The sequence below is a fragment of the Rhinatrema bivittatum genome, chromosome 8, assembly GCF_901001135.1.
Source record: "Rhinatrema bivittatum chromosome 8, aRhiBiv1.1, whole genome shotgun sequence".
In the NCBI taxonomy this organism is placed as follows: Eukaryota; Metazoa; Chordata; class Amphibia; order Gymnophiona; family Rhinatrematidae; genus Rhinatrema; species Rhinatrema bivittatum.
Window position 1 is genome coordinate 203,982,183 of NC_042622.1, and position 23,528 is coordinate 204,005,710.

At 45.4% G+C, this 23,528-nt stretch overlaps 1 protein-coding gene across 3 annotated transcripts in view; it reads left to right on the plus strand.

Annotated features, from left to right (window-relative positions):
* Window positions 1-23,528, plus strand: part of DTX2 (deltex E3 ubiquitin ligase 2) — an 89,634-nt gene that overhangs the window by 14,864 nt on the left and 51,242 nt on the right. For 2 of the 3 annotated variants that reach the window (XM_029612627.1, XM_029612628.1), the window contains exon 2: window positions 8,403-8,809. In XM_029612627.1, coding sequence (XP_029468487.1) covers window positions 8,506-8,809 — 304 coding nt within the window. In that variant the 5' untranslated portion in view covers window positions 8,403-8,505. Of the gene's footprint in view, window positions 1-8,402; window positions 8,810-19,630; window positions 19,727-23,528 lie in introns of those variants that run through there. The other variant, XM_029612629.1, reaches the window with a different exon arrangement.

A 23,528-nucleotide genomic window follows, 5' to 3' on the forward strand; every position in this document is an offset into this window, starting at 1 on the left:
AATTTGACAAAGATAAGCTAAGCGAGGACAATAGTTACCATGGAGGTATATTTTATTTTGCAGATCAGATCACCATAATAAAGCACTTTATTAGTCCTTAGATCCCCCATCATTTCTACTTGTCGATGGTTAAATGCAAAGTCTAGGTCTGCATAATTCAAACATTAATTTTCCCCATGAGTTTGATCTGCATACCAGACACTGTCAGTTGCCTCTCCATACTTGCTGGATCTTAAAGGGGTGCCTGGTTCTTCCTGCATCTACATCCCCACTCACAGCGAGAGTCAGCAAGCAGTGAGAAACCCACCACCTAGAACTGATCCTGTAATCAGAGGTAAATAACCTTGCACAGATCCAAGACAAAACCTTTAAAAATGCTTTAATCTACTCCAGCAGTGCCTCATTAGATGGAAACTCCCCCAACAGTTTAGAACAGAAAACCTCTTCCAAACGCTTCCTAATTACTCATTACTAGCAGATCTCAAAACATGAATGTTTAATGCGGCATATAAGGAAGTTGAGAAACAGTCAGGTGTTTAAGTTTTTCTAACACCTATAGGTGATTTTGTTTTTATTGTTATTAATTCTGGTAATGTATTTTAATATTTTATTATTTTATTTGTTTAATATTTATGATCTTACCCCAAACAGCTAATATTTCTTAATTTCCTTCTTCTAATTTTTAGCTGTTTTTATCTTTTATAATTGATTGTAATTTCTTTTCTGCATATTTATTGAAATGTAAACCGTCGTGAAGGCCATCGCTGAGACGACGGTATGTAAATGACAATAAACCTTAAGTATCACTCACTCAGATCCTGACAGGCCGATGCAGTAAGGTGCGTTCAGTCTAGTGCATGGTTTTAGTTGTGGTTGAGCGCGCGTTTTGTGCACGCAATAATAGCGTACGATGCAGCAAGGAGATTAGGTCGTCTAAAATGCGTGCCCTAACAAATGCGTATCGTATAGCGCTCATCGCATTTAAATTCCATGTAAATGAAGGACATTAGCTGTTCCTGCCTGATGCAGGAAAGTGTGTCCAAAGGCTGGGTGCCTAATGCAGTTTTTTTAATGCGGGGAAATTAATCCATCTCCAGAGCTGGAGTTAACTTTAACTCACAGTTTAGGGCTCATTAAACAACATAAAAAGAATTGTTCCTCTGTGTTGCAATAAATGCGCCACCCTATTTAGTAGCCTATTTACTGCTTCTCCGGTTTCCCTGGTCGAGACAAAGTATATATTTTACAGCATATATATATTTTTTGCTCCACCTTGTTATCTTATCTTGTAACTAGTTATTAAATTAGAAGTTTGGAAATGTACAGCATGAGGAAAAGGTCAGGATTTTAATTGGTATTCTCAATATGCAATATCATCCTTGACTTATTCTGTTGTTTTTTAAAGCTGTATAAAACATGGCAAAAAGAAAACCATCATGGCCTCCTCATTCTGAGAGGACCACATAAGAACCAACTATAATTGAAGTTGGACAAAGCCAACAAAGTCTGGATAAGAGGGCTTAACTGTAACACCCTAATCAGGTGAAAACCAAAGCAAGGAAAATAGGAGGGTGGGAAGGGAAAGGAAGAGAGGGGAGCTTAGGGGTGCTTACACTGGCAAGGGTGACCCCCCCCTACTAAGCCCTCTTCTCCCCCCCCCCAAGATTCATGCAAGGCACAGATGTCTCGCTGCATCCTTCCTCTTTGTCCTGCCGGACCAGTAACCTGTGGAATTCTCCCTCCCACCAGCAGATGGAGGCAGAGTGCGAAAGCGTCCTCTCTGACATCACTACCATAAAGGCTGGCCCAGCAGAGGGGAAGTCAGTAGTCTCTGCCACCAGCAGATGGGACTGAGCACAGACATTGCTGGTCCAGAAGTGTAAGAAGGGCTCTAGGGCAATGGCCTTCCCTAAAGTCACTTTCCCTAGGAGCCTGGGCCAGGGTGGGGACCTGGCAGGATGACAGCCTCTGTAGGTCTGATCTTCCCTTCCCAGGGCAACCATTTGTTTTGGTCTCCTGGTTTCCCGATGAAATTGCCTAACTGTGAGTAAAAAAACAAAAAAATAAAAATGGCGAAGCAGCCCAACCCGAACCATTGCTTCCTGCCCCAAGTATGGACAAGGGGAGGAATTGCGCCAGGTACGGGGCTGGGTGGGTCCCTAGCATCACGGCTCTTTCTTCTGCAATTGTGACGGCAAAAAGCAGGGCCTGGTGGAGGAAGGGGGCGGGGTTGGGCCACTTGAATAAGTTTCAGGGCAGTCAAGGCATTCTTCGGAGGGTGGGGCAGCCCCAGGCAAGCAATGACAGCAACTAGGGCCCCTAAGGGAGAGGAGGAGTCTGAGTTTTCCTCGGACTTCATTTTGGCTATGCAACAAGCCTATCTCCAGATGAAAGATAAACAAAATAAGGCTGCTGCTTCAGGGGAAAATTCTAAGCCACTTTCAGCTGGGAAGACTGGAGTCCCAAGGTGGTACCCCGGGGGGGGGGATCGAGGAGCAGGAGAGCTCTTCCCAGGAAGAGACTTTAGGGGAGGAAAAACCGCAGGCTTGGAACTCAGCAGATGAGCTGGAGGCCCTAATTACAAAAGTCTTGCAGGTCCTAAGTCTGAAAGAGGAAATGCTTAAAGCTAGAATGAAGGGCAATCCCATTCCAATGGGGATTAAGATTCCTTGCAAAGCCTCTCCCATCCATTCAGCAATCCAAGAGATGCTGACAGCGAAGTGGGAAATCCTGGAGTCTAGGCTTAGAAGCCGTAGAACTATGCAGATGCTGTATCTAATAGATCCAAAATGAGACCTGTTATATGGATGTCAATAATCTGAGTGTACCTTCATACGATGCTGTAAAAAAAATACGGCTATCGTGACTGTGAAGCCTATGTGTAGGCTTTAAAAATCATTAGGTACCCCAGTGTTGGAATGCAAACTTTTGTAGTGCTCACTGTCCACTGTGCAATTGTTGCTGAAATGATCACGTGGATACTGTTGCAATATTCACTTATCTCAAAATTGTAGTCGGTCTTGCCTCAGCCGACATCCTGATGTTTCGGAGGCTGGCTCCTTCTTCAAGGGCTGGATATGCGCAAGAGAGACCGGTATTCCAGTGAAACATTAGATGTTGTGACAGTGAATTTGATTACTGTGCCAGCAATGTTCAACTTGTTAAGTTTGTTTAGCGGTCTGTGAAGCTCCGTGAAAAACAAGCGGCTGCTCCCACGACTCTGTGCTGGCGCCCTTTTGGCCCTTTTCACGGAGCTTCACAGACCGCTAAACAAACTTAACAAGTTGAACATTGCTGGCACAGTAATCAAATTCACTGTCACAACATCTAATGTTTCACTGGAATACCGGTCTCTCTTGCGCATATCCAGCCCTTTAAGAAGGAGCCAGCCTCCGAAACATCAGGATGTCGGCTGAGGCAAGACCGACTACAATTTTGAGATAAGTGAATATTGCAACAGTATCCACGTGATCATTTCAGCAACAATTGCACAGTGGACAGTGAGCACTACAAAAGTTTGCATTCCAACACTGGGGTACCTAATGATTTTTAAAGCCTACACATAGGCTTCACAGTCACGATAGCCGTATTTTTTTACAGCATCGTATGAAGGTACACTCAGATTATTGACATCCATATAACAGGTCTCTTTTTGAATTCATAATTTTTTCATGTTATATTGTTTGGGTTTATAAATTTAGTATCTAATAGATCAGCAGATTAAGGCTAGGCTTCTAGGTCTGCCTAGGGTATATGCGGCGATCTCAGCAATAGTAAAGAAAACTACTATACCAGTAGAAAGTGGAGCATCCCTGAAAGACCCTCAGGACAGGAAAATGGAAACCTTACTAGAGAGAGGTTTTGAGCTTTCACCTCTGGCCCTCCAGGCAACTGTTTGTGGAGGTTATGTACTCAGGACCCTACTAATCTGCTCTCAACATGAGATCCATGGTCCCAAAGCTGCAGGACCTTTGGAGGATAGGATGGGGCCAGCCCTAGTGGAATTGGCGGCACCCTTTGTAGCAGATACTATGTATGACTTTATTAGAGTTTCAGTGGTTAGGAGCAACAGAGGTCATGGCTAGGCGGATGGCAGATTCGGCATCCAAGACCAGGTTAGGAAAGCTTCCCTTTAAGGGGAGGCTTCTGTTTGGAGAAGACCTAGGGAGAATGAAAGAGGATGGTCAAAGAGTGGGGAGGATTGAAGCCCCAAAGATTACCGGAAGAAAAGCCCAGAGGCTTCGCAAGGGGAGGACAATGACAACAATGGCCCAGGGAGTACAGACAGAGGGGCGGTAGAGGTCAGATCTCTTGCCCAGTCAGGATCCTGGGCAGATCGCAGCCTTTTCTGGGGAATAGAAGATTTCCAAAGGAAGGGAACCCCTGAGCTCCCCTTAGTGACAAAACTGCATAATGATGGGGAGCAGGCCTGCTCCATGATTCCCCAGGTAAGGGGCAGATTACAGATTTTTTATCAGGAGTGGGTCAAATTAATAAAGGACCAGTGGGTCCTGGACATAATAACCATAGGCTATCGCTCAAAATTAAATTCTCTTTAGAAGATTTGTTCATTTCCTTCCCATACAAGGTAAGCAGGGGAGACACACTCATGCAGACATTAGACGGCTTTGTTTAGCTCCAGGCCATTATCTTGGTATTGCCCAAACAGGAAGGCATGGGGGTATACTCCATCTGTTTCCTAGTACCAAAGAAGGAAGGAAGCTTTCAGCCAGTGCTGGACCTAAAGTGAGTAAACAGGGCCCTGGTAGTTCCCCATTTCTGCATGGAATCACTGGCTACAGTGAAGGCGGCCGCAAGGATGGGAATTCCTGGCAGTCTTAGATCTATCAGAAGCATATTTTCACATTCCCATCAGGAGCGATTTCCAGCGTTACTTACGCTTAGAGATAGCCAGTTAGCATTACCAGTTCAGGGCACTCCCCTTTGAACTGACCACGGCACCAAGGACCTTTACGAAGGTGATGGTAATGGTGGGGGCCTTCTTAAGGAAGGAAGGGGGTCAGAGTACACCATTACCTGGACAACTGGCTAATAAGAGCAGACTCCCTGCAGAAAGGCAACAGGCCACAGAGCGAACAGTTCATGTCCTGGAGAAATTAGGCTGGAAGGTGAACAAGGCAAAGAGCCAGTTTCCGCCGTCTTCGACGCTAGTGTACTTTGGAGTACTTTTCAACACCAAGTTAGGGAGCGTGTATCTGACAGACAGAAGGATAGGAAAGTTGCAGGAGCAAGTGCAGGCCCTGTCACAAGCCCCACTCCTATATGTGTGGAGATATCTACAGGTCTTGGGCTCCATGGCAGTGGTAATCGGGGTAGTGCTATGGGCAACAACTGGTCAGCAGTATGACGAAGTCTGCCACTGTCATACAAAGTAGGCAGAGTCTGCGGTGGTGGCTAGATTCGAACAATCTTTCCAGAGGAGGCCCACTGGAATCCCCATGGTGGACAATAGTAACCACAGATGAGAGTCCTCGGGGTGTGGGGAGCACACAGTCGGGGCCAAACTGCTCAGGGGTCCTGGCCATACCAAACGGTTCTAAGTTCCACAAATGTATTAGTTAAGAGCAGTCAGGTTGGCCCTAGGACAGTTAGGGAGCAAAGCGGGCCAGGTTCGCTTGGAAAATGCCACAGCAGGCGCCTATGTGAACAAGTAGTGGGCACAAGGAGCGCAGCCCTAGCGAGAGAGGCAAGCCTCATCGTGGAGATAACAGAGAGGCATTTCTTAGATCACTCCAGTGCACATAGCAGGAGTAGACAATTTGCAGGTGGATTTCCTCAGTTGACGGAAGCTAGACCCGGGAGAATGGGAGCTGTCAGAGGAGAGGGGCCAATAGTAATGGCAAATTCAGAAAAATTCTCTCTCGCAGCCTGACTATTGAAAGGAGAAGGTTTAACAGAAGCGGGTATTCAGCCCAAGTAATTGCAACCCTACTAAAGGCCAGAAAGCAGTCCACCTCCTTCACATATAGTTGCATTTGGACAGTTTTTGAAGCCTGGTGTAAAAGTAGCGGGTTGGCCCCAATGAAAGCAGAGATTGCTTCAATCCTGCATTTTATACAGGAAGGGCTAGACAAAAGGGCTAATGCTCAACACATTGAGGGTGCAAGTGGCAGTGATTGCGTGTTTCAGAGCACCATGCAGAAGAATCTCTGTGGCTGCTAACACAGATGTGGTACAGGTGAGACCTCCTCGGAAGGCCATAGTACTGTCATGGGACCTGAACTCGCTATTGAAGACGTTAGTCAAAGTGCCTTTTGAGCCCATTGGGGAGGTTTCCTTGAAAGACCTAACACTAAAGACAGCGATGTTAGTGGCCCTGTGTTCGGCCAGAAGGATCTCGGAGTTGCAAGCGCTGTCCTGCAGGGGGCCATACTTATCCTTTTCAAGGGAAAAAGTGACAGACTGGTACCCACCTTTCTACCCAAGGTGGTATCGGAATTTCTTCTCAATCGGCCCATCTCTCTTCCTGGATTTAGGAAGGGGGAATGTGTAGGGAAATGCAGAGATTTGAGGTTCCTGGATGTTTTCAGGTGCCTCTTAAAGTACCTAGAAGTGACCAATGACTTTAGAAAGTTACCCAGGCTATTTAGCTTGTTCATAGGACCCAGAAAACGGCAGGCAGTGTCCAAATTGTCAATCGCGAGATGGATTAAAGAGACAATAGCGACAGCCTATATAATGAAGAAACAACCCAGTGTCGGAGGGGCTAAGGGCACATTCCACAAGAGCACAAGCAGCGTCTTGGGCAGAATACAGAGCAGTTACGCTTAGGGTCATTTGCAAGGCAGCCACGTGGTCGTCTGTCCACATTTTTACAAAACACTATAGACTATACCTTCAAAAAAGGGAGGAATTGAGTTTTGTTACTGGGGGTCTTGGAAGCAGCACTAGGGATCCCTCCCGGAACAAGTACAGCTTAGGTACATCCCACAGGTTACTGGGCTGGCAGGACGAAGAGGAAGGTTCAGTTACGTGTTACCTGCTAATTGGCTTTCCTCGAGTCCTGACAGACCAGTCTGGATCCTGCCCGTTAGGAAAGGATAAATGAGCATGTGAATAAAGGAACAGAGTTTGAGAAGTAAGTTAAAACAATGAACAAGGGAGCACAGCTGAATGCAAGGGCAGGCTGTTCTCCACTTAGTTTCTTTTGTTTTGTGATGTGTTCTGGATCCCTTACTGCAGAAAGTAGGGAACCAGCGACCTATAATACCAGGGAAAATGCCACCCTGGGGAGGACAAGACAGACAAAGGAACAGGCCAGGTAATGAACTGATAAGTCTCCTTAAATTAAAAAAAAAAGAGGGGGCTATAAGAAGATGAGCAACCAGCCACGCTTTGGCAAGACTATTGACGTCCCCTCTGCAAGGCCAGCCATTATGGTAGTGACATCAGAGAGGAAGCTTTCGCACTCTGCCTCCATCTGCTGGTGGGAGGGAGAAACCCACAGGTTACTGGTCTTGTCAGGATTCGAGGAAAGCCAATTAGCAGGTAAGACCTAACTGAACCACATAGATCTGTAAGGCCTACCATTCACGTCCTGATTCACCTGATTTAAAAGGACTATAGCTCTCAAAAGCCAGTCACAGATGGAGTATGTTGAATAAAAAGGCATCACTTACAACTTATTTGTGCTCTGTTTGTAGGTATCCAGGAGGTGGGGGTAAATGGATCTTTATAATGGTTGTTAAATTAACTGATAAAATGTCCCTGAATCATTAACCCTGTCTCAGCATGAATACTTCATAGTGTGCAGCACCTGACAGCTCAGCTGCACAGATTGCACACTGTTCATGGTATTTTGCCATTAAAGTGAACAGATCTTTTTACAGGCTACAGCTGTTGGGCTGACTGCCTGCAAAAACATTGTTATTCCAGAAGTAAATTTTTGAAATGTGTCTCTTTTTGGGCAACGGACTGAGGTGAGCATTGGTCTGATGAAAGGAATTAAAAGGACATTTTCTTAAGCTGTTGCACAAATGTTGACCCGTTTCTTACTTGCCTGCTGGTGCAGTGGGTATGGTGTATACTGGAGACTAGGCCTGGCGCCTGGGATGTTTAGAACACAGGGTAGAAGTAAGAATCTGGGCATTGATAGAATGAGAGCTTGTGTGGTTAGAAAAAGTGAGTGGGTGAGGGAAGGCTCATGTCTGGCATCATTTTGGGACTTGCTTGATAGTTAAGCAGCTGCAGAGATTTTACGCACGTTGTTTTCCAGAGTTAGTTTATGAGATACTGCACAGCAGGGCAAAATGCAAAATTCTGTACCCCATAATGCATATCCTTCTACAACAAGGACTGGTTGTTTTTTTTTAACCAAATTAGGCTGTTGCTAATTTTAAGGATGTACTCACTAACTTGCGTTTCATCTATTTTATTTTCAGGTTTGGAAAATGAAACAAAATGAGGGTTAAAGGCCAGTAAAAGGGTGTACAGCAGTTCCACATTTTGATCATATTTTCTTCAAAGCCATCCGTTCCTTGGGACATGGCAGCCAACCCCACTGCAGGGGGTGGAGCTGCAGGCACCTTCGGCCCTGTGGCTGCCGCCCCACTGCTCCCTCCGAGCATGGCAGTGGTGGTGTGGGAATGGAAGAATGAGTTTGGCCGCTGGAGGCCTTACAGCGGGAAGGTGTGCTGCTACATTGAGCACCGCATGCAGGCCCATCAGAGCCAGAAGGGGCAGCAGGCAGTGCCAGGGAATGCCAGCATTTCTCTGGGACAGGTGGACCCCAGACTCGCCCCCTACATCATCGACATCCCAAACCTGGTGCAGTTTCGTCAGGATACAGGTATGAACGGTTTCCCCACTCACAGTTAGAATAATTATCTCTGTATCCTATGGCAGGCCTTCGTTATATGTGCCTATGACTGGGTATATGAGATTGAGAAAACGAAGGCCAGTTGTGCTTGGGTGGAGGTAATAGTTCAGTTTAATCTGTGAAATTTATTTTTCATAGAAGTGCAGTGCTTACTAGTTACATTAATATTTCCTGTGGTACTGGAGATTAAATATAGAAGAGTCAAGACAATGCTCCTGCATTATGATGTTGTGCTTCAGTGTACAAAGCAGGTCTTTCAGTGCTCAAGGCCAACCAAATTGCTTTTTTGACAGTATTTGACTGCCTCATGAATTAATTTTTACTGTCAGCCCTTGAAGGGGGTGAGGTGAGGAATCAGTGAAACCATAGGATAGGGTAGCAGATAAGGCTCATCTAGTCTGCTTGAAGTGTGCTTATCCTCTAATTGCATCATCTGTTTCAGGACTGGCCCAGTACTGTGCGCTGTCATGCTAAAGGCCCCTGCATCCATCCTAAGTCGGATCCCTTGTTTCCTGGGGATGCTACAGAGGTAGTATTTACAGCCCCTGGGGCAGAGGGAAGGCAGCCCATCATTGCACAATGGAGACATCTAGTGACTGGATTGAGGACCCTTGATTCTAGGGTTCTGGCTGCCCACTGGCATTGCAGTGACCAGACTGGGGGGGGGGGGGGGGGGAAGCCACAGGTAGTGGCAAGAAGGGAGACTGTAAGGAACATGTTCAGAATGAGCCCTTGGAAGTTGTAAGCTAGAATTGGCTGACATAGGCTGCTTTGCAATGCCTTACCCATGCCCTCTTTTTAAAATTCTTTTGCATTCTCCTAAACGTCTGGGAGCAGCCATGTTCAGAACAGATTCACAAATGGTCTCACAGAGAATGGAATGTGATTAGGGTTATGCAGTGAATGGAAGACTACAGGAAGTGACTTGATTTCAGCACACAGCTGGGAATATAATTGTGCATTCTCTCCTGCTCATAGAAACCCAGTGAAAATCCAGGTGGCGACTTAATTGTGCCTTTGAACAAGAGGCATTAGTTGAATACTTGCCCAGCTGAACAGTAATAAATAGCTGTGTTGATTGATTCTCAGGATGATGCATACATGTCGCACACATTGTGAGGAAGAGAGAGAGAGAGACAGCCAAGAAATCACAACTTGCGCTGGTTATCTAACTTAATGCAAAGATATTTCATAGGAATTGGGGAACCGAGCTTGGTACTGTCAGTCGTGCAGTTGGTGGGTGAGTGTAGGCATAAGAAATTCTGGGCAAGTTGTCCATGCTGCTCGCTTGCGCAGTGGCCATATATAGAGTCCTAATTTGTTCAGGAGCTGAAGCTGGTACGGGTTTGCCCCTGCTTAGTAAAATAGCACACTGGTGGCATTCAGCAGGCTAAAAGTACTTCAGAAACATAGTATAGTGAAGGGAAATGGGAAACCTGAGCATTAATTTGCAAATCTAGAAGAATGTGTATTTGCTACACTTATACTGCTGCCAGAAACTCGTTATGGTTACCCAAAATTAGACTAGCTCAAAGCAGAATGAGTAACGATGAATAACCAGAAATCAAGTGGCCAGCAGCAGCCATTTGGCCTCCAGTACTCATCAGTAGCAGCCCATAAGGCCATTGGGATCCAGAGAAGCTTCTGCCACCCTGTTGTTCAGTATTAATCTAATCATACCGTTCATTAGGAATGTAGAAATCTGTCAGAGTATTTGGGTCTGATAAGTAACTCATCAGTTTCATTAGATTCTGACTCTCCAAAGCGAATGGAGTAGAGTCCTGTTGCCAGCTGCCCCCTGACTGGCAGAGTTCCTGCATGTGCAGAGCTGTGACTAATTTGGCATCTGCCAAGAGTGCAGCTGTTAATCACCACCTGCCTCCGTATTCTTCTGTAAGCAACTCCACGGTTAATGTTTATAGCTCCCAAGGAGGCCGTGTGCAATAGGACAACTGTGTTTTTAGTGGATTCAAGTTGCACAGTGACTGTTGCTAATTATTGTGGTCTTCTGGGTTTCACAGAGACATCTTGTGACATTTCTGTTTTTAAAGGGAGATATCACTGCAAATTTGGAACCATGGTGCAATGGAAAACTACTAAAATATTCCACTGTTTAATGTAAAACATCACTAATGCGGAACGCTACAAGTAAAGCAAATGTCTGTAGTTAAGACAGAACCTGGCATGAACTAGATTTCACTCTTGTCTGTAGATGATGCTATGAAACCAATTCTGCAGAATTAGTGGTATTGACGTGCTGATAAAGGGAATGTTCCCTCTGCTGCCCTCATACCTCTGAATGTGGGGATGAACTGAAATTCACAAAACGTGCTGGCTCAAAGGAGGACAGGCACTCAGGTTTACAGTTAGTGCAAAAGACAGCTCTTAAGCCCGAGTCTGTTTCCTGCAGAGCCATCTTCTGTCTCTTGTACACTGGCCAGAGACTCTAGGACCTCCCCAAGAAGCCAGTGAGAATAACAGAATACCAGGGTGCAAGGAGCAGAATATCCCCACCAAAGTGCAGGAACAGCTGTGGAAATCTATCTGCAGGACTGGGGGCTAAGCTTGCAGCTCTTATCTGTAGCAGGTTAACTGGAAGTCTCTGTGTGTGACCTGTGCAACTTCAGCAACCACGGGAGGGGCAGATAGTGATAGAAAGGGAGGGGCTGGGACCAAGGCTTACAATAGTTATTTATTTATTTCGTTTATTTAAAGGCTTTTTATAGACCGGTATTCGTGAGAACATCATATCGGTTTACAATGGAACTTAACAAACAGAAGTACATAGAACAAGGTGCAATAACCAGGAGGGGGGAAAAACAAGGTAGAAATAGGAAACATAGCAGATAAAATTTGATTATATGTTGAATAAGGAGACAATAATAGTACAGGCAGGCTAAAACTCAGAAAGGGAAACAAAGTTTGCATGGTATCTTACAAATATAGCTCTGAGGAGGGTAGGTGAGGGGGTCTGGAGGGAGGGGGGTGGTGGAGAGGAAGGGTGGGGAGGAGTGAAGGAGTGGAGAGGGAGGAGGTGGGTCATAATTTCGGGACGGGGAGGGGGGGAACTTATTCCGGGAATGCATGTTTAAACAGCCATGTCTTTAGGTTTTTTTCGGTTTTTTGTTTTTGGTTTTTTTTTTTACTTTTTGTGTGCATGGCTCAAGCTGAAGATCTGGCGGCATGAAGTTCCAGAGCGTGGGCCCAGCAATTTCGTGGAGAGTAGGCGGTAGGTCCTGGGGGAGGGGGTGTGACGGGTGCCTTTGTAAGCTGTTCTCGTGGGGCGGTGGGAGGAGTGGAGGCATAAGGAATTGCCAAGCCAGTGAGTATTGCAGTTGTGTACGTTTTTGTGTATGATTGTGAGATTTCTGTAGCGGATACGGGAAGATATTGGGAGCCAGTGGAGCTCTTTGAGGATGGGGGCGATGTGATCTGATTTGCGGGAGTTAGTTAGTATTCTATCTGCAGCATTTTGCAGCATTTGAAGTGGTTTAATGGTGGAGTCAGGGAGTCCTAGAAGTAAAGAATTGCAGTAGTCAATTTTTGAGAGAATGATGGCCTGAAGGACAGTGCGGAAGTCGCTGAGATGGAGAAGTGGTTTTAGTTTTTTAAGGACATGGAGTTTGAAGCAGGAATCCCTTAAAGTTGCATTGACAGATTTTTTTCAAGTTAAGTTGGTTATCTAGGACAGGGGTCCCCAACCACCGGTCCGCGGACCAGGACCGGGCCATTGGGGGTTTTTTGCCGGTCCGTGGCACCGCCGCAGACCAGCACTAAACACTGACAGTGTGCTCTGCTCTGCGGTGGCTCAGAGCACACTTGGTGGGGTGGATGCTGCCACGCCCCGCCCTGCCCCGCTCCGCATAATGTTCTCTGCCCAGGGCCGGTGGAAGCATTAGGGGTGCCAAGCTGCCGATGGCTGCCAGTGGACCTCATCCCACTGGCGGCTGAGCGGTGAACTACTGCTGTGCTGTGTGCCGGATACACACAGCAAGAAGATCAACAAGGCCATGCTGGAGCTTGCGTCACCACGGCCCGAAGAAAAAGGTTGCGTGTAAACGTGTAAAGGTTGCGTGTAAACGTTGCGTGTAAACGCGGCCTCGGAAGAAAAATGTTGCCAGAGCCGCGCGGGTAGGAAGGAGGAGGAGCATCAGCCGCGTGCGGAAGAGGAGCAGCGTGGCCCGAGAAGACCAGGGCCGCTGCAGAGCCCATCCTGTGGCGACCCGTAAAGAAGAGGCCCAGAGGTGAGAGAGAGGCTGAGGGCCTGTAGAGTGTGTATGTGTGCGTGTTTGAGATGAGTTGAGAGATTGTGTGTGAGAGTGAAAACCTGAATGTTTGCAGAGACAGCATGTGAGAGCCTCTGTGTGTGTGAGAGAGACAGCATGTGAGAGTGAGAGCCTGTGCTTGAGCAAGACAGCATGTGAGAATGAGAGAGAATCTGTGTGTGTGAGAGTCAGACAGCATGTGCCAGTGAGAGACTGTGTGTATGAATGATTGTATGAGACACAGCATGTGACAGTGAGAGCCTGTGTGTGTGTGTGAGAGAGAGAGAGAGAGAAAGCATGCGAGAATGAGAACCTGACTGTGTGTTTGAGGGAAGAAGACAGATGGAGAGAATAGAAATAGAAAAAAAGACTATAAAAGGAATTGGCAAAAAAAATAAGAAAGGGAAGGTGGAAAAAAAAGCCTTTGACCAACCGATTAGAAAACTAAGATCAGACAGCAAATGTAAAAAAAAAAAAAAAATTACTTTTTACTGATTGGCACATGTAATCTTTGGGAATGTGCAAGAATAGCATTTTCTCCATGCGGATCTCACAATGTACGAGATCAACATGGAGAAAGTGGAAGCCCACGGGGCCTGCACAGAGGAGGCAGCAGAAAGGGTTTAAGTGTCAGTAGCAGCAATCAGCGCCTCCCCAATAGCCACGCGGCAGCAGTGACAGTGGCAGCAGAGGAATGAGAGAGGCTCTGAAGTTGCTGGCAAAAGAAAGAGAGGGGGTCTGCCTTTAGTGTGTGCAAGTGTATGAATGGGAGTCTGCCTGGTGGTGTATGTGTGTGAATGCATGGGTGCCTGCCTGAGGGTGTGTCTGTGTATGAGAATGAATGGGTGTCTTCTTGGGGTTTGTATGTGTGAGAATAGGTGCCTGCCTGTGTGTGGTGTATGTCAGAATAAATTGGTGCCTGCCTGGGGGGGTCTCTGTGTATGAGAATGAATGGTTGTCTGCCTGGGGTTTGTATTTGTGAGAATAGGTGCCTGCCTGTGTGTGGTGTATGTGTGTGTATGAGAATGAATGTGTGCCTGCCTGTGTGTGGTGTATGTGTGTGTGTGTGAGAATGAATGTGTGCTTGCCTGGGGGGTGGGGATGGAGTGGTGTGAAAATGAATGGGAGCCTGCCTGGGGTTCAGTGTGAGAATGATTGGGAGCTTGCCTGGGTGTGTGTGTTTGTGTGTATGTGAGGGAGCCAGTGAGAATGAGAGCATGAGTGTGTAGGAGAAAATCCAGGGGAGTGTGTGTGTGTGTGTGTGGAGGGGGAGAGAGTATCTTACAGCCTGAGAGTGTGTCAGTGTCTGTGAGAGCGAGAGGTTATGGTTGGATATAAGAGCATGAATGTGTATGTATGTGACAGTGTATGTGTGAGAGAGAATGGACATGTGAGTATGTGCGAGAGAGGATAATCTCCTAATCCTCGACAATATTTATTTATTTATTTATTTATTTCCAAGTTAAATCTTCCCTGTTCTCTGTAAGACATTATTCTATATTCTGTCAATTTTATTGTTACAATGTAAACCGAATTGATTAGTAACTTTGTTACTAGAACTTCGGTATATAAAACTGTTAAATAAATAATAATAATAATATCAGGGTGACTGGAAATCAAGAGCTCCCTTGTATGGACAGCAGGGGCTTTTTAAAATCCTTATTAGTTGTAATTATTGTGCGTTATTTGATAATGTGCTGTTTTGGAATATTTTATTGGTGTTTTGGAAATTGTAAAAAATGTATATGATTTTAATTAATAGAAATTCTATTTATCAGTAGTTTTAAAATATTCTTTTATTAGTATGGTTTTACTATTATAACTAATGCTTTGTTTCTTGATTTTATTGTTTTATGAGGAATGATGGTTCTGTTTTTCCATTGTTAATACACAGAGATTGGCTTCTTGGGGTTTCCATTTCAGTTTTTTTCTAATTTGTGCTCCTTTATTTTGTATTCTGTATTTGGTGAGGGTCTGTCTCTGCTAAAATGAGTCACATTCACATTATAAATGTCATAATTAAATGATAAGTATGCACTAAAATCCAACCCCACCCTGCCGGGCCATGGAAAAATGGTCTTGCTTGAAGCCGGTCCATGGTGCAAAAAAGGTTGGGGACCACTGATCTAGGGTGACGCCGAGGCTTCGAATACTTTCAAGGAAAGTAGTCAGAGAGGGGGTGGGGGGTTGCTGGCGGGTAAGGGCACAGTGTTATTGGTAGGTGATATGATGATGAGTTCTGTTTTCGCAGTATTCAAAGCAAGGTGGAGGTTGGTTAGAAGTCGGTTAATTGAGCTGAGAACATCATCTGCGTAAATGAAGTGAGAGAGTCCAAGGTAGGTGAGGAGTTGGCAGAGGGGAAGTAGATATATGTTAAAGAGGGTGGACGAGAGGGTGGAACCTTGGGGGACTCCTTGGGTGAGTTGCGTGGGGGGTGGATTCTGAGTTTCCAATTCTTACTGTGTAGTGCCTGTTTTCTAGGTAGGATGTGAACCATTGTAGGGCTGATCCTGCGATACCGATTCTTGAAAGGAGGTTGATTAGGATATTGTGATTGACAGTATCAAAAGCGGCGGAGATGTCAAGTATGGCCAAGATGTATGCTTGACCATGGTCTAGTCCTTTAATGACTGTGTTGGTGAGTGAGAGCAGGAGTGTTTCCGTGCTGTGGAATTTACGGAAACCAAATTGTGAGGAGGATAAGATGTTGTGGGATTCTAGGTGTTCTGAGAGTTGAATGGTAAAGACTTTTTCCATGATTTTCGCCAAAAAGGGAAGGTTGGAGATGGGTCGATAGTTTGAGGGCTTGGTAGCGTCAAGGTTAGGGTTTTTTTAGGATCGGTTTAACTACGGCATGTTTCAGCAGATTGGGGACTCTGCCGGTAGAGAGTGAGCAGTTGATTATTTCAGCTATGGGTTTGGCGATGGTGTTGGGGATAGTTAGTAGGGCTTTGGTGGGGATTGTGTCAGATGGGTGAGAGGAGGGATTTAGTTTCTTTAAGATTTTTTCAATTTCAGAGGCAGAGGTAGTGACTAGGGAATCCATGGTGTTCTGGTTAATAGTAGGGAGTGTATGAAAGGGGGAAGGGTGAGGAGAAGCGTTGCATGATTTTTGAGATTTTATCTTGGAAGAAATGTGCAAGTTCATCACACTTGGCATTAGAGCAGGAAACAGGTTGTTGGTAAGACTTGTTTGTTGGGGTAATATATTTGTGATGAGCTTTCAAGAGCTCTGCTCCTTTCAACAGGTTGGTGCAGAATGAGCTAAGGATGATATTGTCCGAATATAATTTAAAGTACAGGCTGCATTGCAGTGGGGTTGGTGATGTTTGTTTTTCAAACTTGAAAAAACTTGTAAAGTAAAAATCTGGGAGATATGAGAGAGAGAAAATTGACGGAGACAAACGGAATTTACAGTACAAGAGCATTGTCTGGTAGGAGGGGAAGAAACCAGTGCCCCTATTAAGTCCCTTTTGTTTCTTTCAATGGTTGATAATTTGAATTTCAAATGTCTTACATTCTTGCATAGTTTTGTAGTATCCTGATCATAAGGTCTGGCCTGGATAAATGTCCCGTCCCCCCCCAGGAGTGCCCTTTTTGTCTTTATCTGAGATATTATCTTGTGTCTTGTCTTTAATTTCTGGCCCTCTTGACCAATGTAGCATTTTCTGCATTCGAGGGTGGCCAAACTTTCTCTCTTCCCTCCCTCCCTCTTCCTGCCTTCAGGGGCCCCCCCACTCCCACTCTTCCAGCCCAAGTGGGCAGATGGCGTTGCTGCTGTCTCCATCGGATCCGCACAGGCCAGTGCGATGCTTACTAACCTGAGAGAGAGCATCAAGTTCTTGAAAGTTAGGTAGCGCCTGCAGCTTGTTTAACCTTTTACTTGGATGTGGATTAGTACCACAGCACCCCTATTACTTTATTCAGGTCTATGGCAGAAATAAACAAGGAGGAAGAAAGGTACAGAGAAGGAGTGCAATAGTAATTGGAATTAATACAAGTTTTCTCAAATAGTCTGGGCTCACTAGCTAATGCTCCTTGCTACAGCAGATAGAGAGAGAAAACCCTAAAATAATGACAGTAATTTCTGGCCCAGCTCTCCACTTTCCCCCCAGCCACGTGACTGTCTTTACATCCCACATCAGCGTGAGCTTTCTGGGGTTGATGAATTATTGCGCTGATGCTAGTTAAAGTAACCCGGTCTTGTATATCACAGAGAGATATGAAAGGCATAACACAGGGCATAATAGTAATGCTCCATTCATAAATGCTCAGTTGAACAAGTCACAAATTGAACAACTGGGCCCAACTCATTTGTTGATTATAATTGGGGCTGTGGGATGGGTGCCAAAGTGCCTCATCAGAGGGGTCTGAGCAGGAGCTCAGCTGAAAGCTTATGTGGCTGCTTAACAGTGGTCGTGTCATCGGAGGGGTGCCCTCGCCCTGCGGCTGGCCCCTCCTACCGCCCTCTCCCTCTGCCAGGGTACCAGTTGGCTATGCGACAGGCCTAGACGAAATCGTTAAATGTTTGGCCCGGCAGTTCATCCTTTCTCCTTCTCTCTTTCAGCTCACTTGGAGCTAGGGCCGCCCTCCTGGCACCACTTCCTGAGGATTCCCCCACCCCACTCTTCCCAATCTGGTCATTGCAGCAGCGGCCCTGAGGCTGGGGACATGCACCAGGGCTCCTTCCAGAACCTTAATCCAGCCCCCAGGTGTTGCTTGTGTTGATGACCATGGCTCTTGGGGTTTCCCAAAGAATTCACTGGGAATATTGTAAATCTGAAGCTTATTGGATTTGCAGATAATTGGTATTTAAAATATCCATGCACACTACTATTACTGATATTTATCATATCTAAAGCACTACTAGATAGTCACAGAGCTGTGCAGATACACCCTGCACTGTGACTTGCATCATTTTGCTAATTATTCTCATGCGAATACAGCATATGGCCCACTTCCAGATTTTCATTAACCAGCTTTGGGGCTAAGCACTGGGGGGGTCCACATAATAAGTTGTCTAAAACTTCCATAAGCTACACCAGTTTTCAAAGTGGATGACCACACGAGGCCCACTTTGAAGATTATCCCACCAGATCTACCTGCACAAGTCACACCTGCTGAAATGTCCGCACACGGTTTCCCTGAAAACTCCTGCGCATACTTTGTTTAAAACATACAAAGGTCTGTGCGTAAGGCCAAAACGCTTCTGCTCAGCCTGATTAAAGTTGTGGCGAATGTGACCCATGCACACAGGTTTACCAGCATGTGAGGAGGACCCTCCTTTGTAAAAGGCCATGTCATTTTCACTTATGAGTTAAAAAGGAGTTAAAAACGTGGTTGTTCAACAAAGCATACCAACTCGCCCAATGAACACCACAACATCATCGCCCTCCAGTCCAACCTCATGAATAAATACATGAAATTCATCACATCTAGGTTTTTTCATAAATAAGAAATGAAACAAAAAACTGAACTAAATCCTTACACATGTTATCTCCTATGCTTAATAACAATTTGTACTTTGCATCCCTTGTTTAACCCCCCTTATCTCTGTAACCTTATTTTGTAAACCGTTATTTTGACGTTTCCGAATGACGGTATATAAAACTCATTAAATAATAGATAAGTAAATAAATAATCTGCTGGGCAAAGATTTCATTGGAAAGGTGAGAAAAAAAAATGTAGTAAATAAAATGATCTGAAAAGAAACATTGTCATTACAAAAATAGCAATCAAGTGATTAAAGCATCTTGGTATGTGAACCCAAGGGCCATGGGAAAACCCTGCCTCTCTCCTCGCCTGGGCCCGTGGTCAGAACTAAAGTCTGTGCATGATATGGGGAAAATCCGGAATCTGAACAGCCTGCCAGTAAAAAAAATAAAATAAAGTAAATAATAGAGAGCCAGCTAGGAATTCGGCAGAGCCTGCCGACGTCTGAAGGAAAACCACTGCACAAACTTGTTTGAAAAACAAACTAAAAGTCCCATGGAAACTCCCTGCCAGCGCTGGCTCGGACCAGTGCTCCATCAAACCCACCGTGCTGTCTGACAGTGGCCGATTCGAGTCACTGGGAAGTACCCAGCAGGATCCAAAATACCTACCTGGCTAAAAATGATTAGTGGAGCCATTCTCCAAAACCTTACCCAAACCTTTTTTTTAAATCCAGCTATACCAGATTCCCGGGAAACACATTTGATTGTGTTTTTGACTGAAAAAATACTCTTAAAATTTGTGTTAAATCTGCTACTGATTTAGTTTTATGGCGTGACCTCTAGTCTGCGATTATATGGAAGGATAAATAACAATTCCCTATTAACCTGTGCCAGCCCACTCAGGATTTTATGAACTTCTGTCGTATACCCTCTCGGTGACCTCTTCTCCAAGCTGAAGAGCCCTAACCTGTTTAGCCTTTCTTCAGAAGGGAGCTGCTCCATCCCCTTTCTCGTTTTGGCCGCCCTTCTCTGCACCTTTTCTGGTTCTGCTGTCTTTTTTTTGAGATGTGGCGACCAGAAGTGTACACGATACTCGAGGTGCGGTCACGGCATCGTTGAATACAGAAGCATTATGATGATGTTGCCACATCTCTGCAAGCAGTTCGTATCCAGAGCTGGAACCACAGGTTAGATTCTGTAGAGACCAAGCAAACACGGGCTACAGTGTCTTCCTCAGGCGAGAGTCTCTGGAATACCTCGTCGTCTAGGAAAACAAGTCCACACAGCGTGTAAAGGGGAGTTTATTGTAATCTGCTTTGAGGCCATGCATGGTAAAAAAAAAATGGATTATCAATTATCAAGAAAGAAGAATTACATCATAATGACGGCAGAAAAAGACCAAATGGTCCATCCAGTCTGCCCAGCAAGTTTCTTATGGTAGTAACTGGCACACTTTGCAGGTTACTCCCAAGCCTTATATTAAGGGTAGTAATATTTACAATCAAAACTAAGCAAATCTCTAACCCCTAGCAACCTTTTTATGGGATGAGCAGCCTTCCTGATAATTCAGAGAGTGCTGCTGCTTGAACGCGCTGTGCTTTTGGACTTGGCAGTAGAAGCAGTCCTGCGCTTTATCCCTAATGTCTGCGTATCTGTCCTCTGGACCGTCTGGCACAGCCCAGCGTTGGTTGTCGACTGAATCCAATTCCCCTTTTTCCTGCTTACCGCTGTTGAAGCTAGAGGGAGGGGAATTGATCTGGGTTTCACTATTGACTTTCACTGGAGTTTCATCATCCTGGCATTCTGCTGATTTCATGAGTGTTTCTGTGTAAATAAAAAATGGCTGCTGAACACATAAGATGGACTTACATAAAGGAAGGCAGTTTTCAAGAGATTTCTGTGGGTCAAACAGTCTTTTACAGGCAGAATGTTTGTTTTGAAAGAACATAGTATTACCAGTTGTTGTTTTTTCTGAAAAGCAGTCTGTGAAAGCACCAGAAAAGGTCAAGGCAAAAATAAGCAGCCTGTGATTTCCTTAGGTGGAATCTAGAATTTTGCTTATAGCAGATTACAAATGTTGAGATTTGTTAAATGGACCTGGCTGTTTTTGAGTTATAAGAGAACACACATACAGACTTCATTTTGTAAATACAGATGGAGACAGACAAGGACCATTTGGTCCTCCTGGTCTACCCTCTTCGTGTGACCGCTGGTCTTAACGTTTTCTGTGGTCTTCCTTTCTTTCATCAGGAAGGTCCCTTTGCATCTATCTCATACGTGCTTGGAGTCCGCCACTGCTTTGACTCCTACAACCTGTGCTGAAAGTCTGTTCCAGGTGTTCACCTGTCTCTCACTGATGAAGGAGCCTTTGTCCTTTGAGCTTCTCAATCCATGGAAAATGCTTCCTTCTGGTACTTTGTTGAAGCCTGCTAGAGATCTGAATGTTTGTCTCGTATCTCCTATTCCCAAAATGGCTGAGAACCCCTGGTCCAAGGGGCTTTACTGAAATCCCCTGCACCCTCGTAATCTATTCCGATCACCTCATCAAAGAAACTGATCAAGTTTGTTTAGGGGGCAGTTCCTCTTGTGGAACCACTGTCTATATTCTGTCATCCTCTGGCTCCAGCGTAGCTTGCTATTTCATCCCTCAGTAGTGTTGCCATAATTTTGGCTACCACCGATGTCTGTCTGTAGTTTTTTTCTTCCTCCTCCATTCCATCCTTGTGCAGTAGTACTACATCTGATTTTGTAAGTGCTAATTAGTCTTGCCTGGTTTACCTGACATTGAAATCGGAGAAAATAAGTCCAAATCCAAGTTCATGTAAAGAGCGAAGAATGCCTACACCAGTTGTTCCCAACCTTTTTGGGAGGGTGGACCCCCTTTTCATGGACCCTCATATGCTTCTTTCCTTTTTACCTGCAGCTATATGCCTTATATAGAAATGTTATTAGTGTAATAAGAAATAATTGTATGCACACCAGACATTCGTAACATATAATGCTTACTGGTAGAAATGGAACACATATAATTGCAAAGCCCAGCAGTAAATGTGGAAGAATGTACTTCTATTCAGTAATTTATGTAGTAACTACAGGCACCCACAGAGCTGGATCTTGAGGGGGTGTGGAGGAGGACGGAGAGAGAGAGAGAGCAACTGGCAGGGTGGGGGAGAGAAAGACAGGCTGGCAGAGATGGACCGAGTGGAGGGAGAGAGAGACAGGGCAATTGGTGGAGGGTGAGAGAGAGTGGTGGGGATGGTCTGGTGGAGGGAGGGAGCGGGACTGGTTGGGATGGACTGTGGATCAAAGACCGAGAGTGAGAGACTGATTGGGAAGGGCAAAGCAGTAATGTTTGAGAGAGGCCCACATCACAAAAAGGGAGATATGGAGAGAGGTTTGGGGCAGATATTTCTCTCCCAGCCCCCACCCTCCAACATGGTATTTTTTTGAAAATTATTATTACTATTTTTAAAGAAAATCACCTGTGACAGGGAAATCACCCTGTTCGTTTGATCTTGACAGGGGTCCAATGGTCCACACCTGCCAGTTACCAAATTTGATATATGCAGACTGGACACCCCTACTCATAAAGCAAGAGGCTACAAACATTTTGCCCCATTACTGCAAGGTCCTGGGCTTGCATATCGGTGGCATCTCTAGACAGAAGAACCTTCTAAGTAACAAACAAAATCCCTGGCCAGTTTCAGCCACTAAAAAACTACTACTAAAATTATTCAAGAGCATCAGTCAAAAATTCTTCTATATAGGAGTGGGACAAATCCCAATATAAAACCTGCATCTCATGTTCTACAATACCCTGTGTTCACAGAAACGCTCCCAACAAAGGTGCAGAGCAGAACAAGGACATTTACCCTTACCATTCACCATAGAAAAAAAAATCAAATTCTGTGGCCACCTCAGTACCAGTAACACAAACTCTTTTCACTACCAGGATAAACTAATAAGGATTTAAAATTTCCCCATTATCCATAACTGGGAACTTTTGATTTCCAGTCTCTCTGAAATTGCCGAGGATTAGTAGGAGTGGAAAGGAGGGTTTCACAAAATTTCTCCACTCACACACACACTCCCTCTTACACTCACACTCCCTCTTACACGTACATGCTCACACAAACTCTCCCTCTTACACACATGCTGTCAGCCTCTCATACACACGTGCTCTCACATGCATGCTCACACCTACACTCCCTCTCTCATACAAACATGCTTCCACAAGCACAAATGCTTCCTCTCTTTCAAATACATGCTCCCTCTTTCATGCGCACACACACACACACACACACACACATATATATATATATATATATATATATATATATACATACACACACACAAACATGCTCACACCCACACATGCATTCCAAGCTCGCTCTCTCTCTCAAACACATGCTCATACACCCTCTCTGTCACCGAGCCTCTCCATATCTTTTTCCTGGAGTCTGCAGAGGTGAGAGGGTCCTGTTGCCTGCTCCTCACTCAGGCTGCCAGCAGCCCCACGGCCTCCTTCACACTTCAGCCGCCAGCGAGATGGGGTGCGCCAGTGCTTGCACTGCCTTCTTCACACCACCTCTGCCAGTGAGATGAGGTGCTCCAGCAACCCCGCTGCCTTCTTTATGCCTTAGCCAGTGGTAAAATGGGGTATACCAGGGGCCCCGCTGCCTTCTCACTTCGGCTGCCGACGAGATGGGGTGCACTGGCAGCTTCTCAGTTCTCCTCTTTTGCGGCCGCCACGCGATGGATCCGGCAGCGGCCTGTTGGGCCTCTTCTTTGTGCAGGCTTTTTTTTCCTCCATAGCTCGTGTTCCCCCTGTTATGGTCTGGCAGACCTCTAGGGGTCCATGGACCACAGATTGGGAACCACTGGTCTACACCTTTCTTGAGATGGATAATAATAGTTTAATAGCAGCATAAAATAAAATACACAGTGGTTTCTGATTTAACGGAGTAAATCACTGTTATTATATAGGTT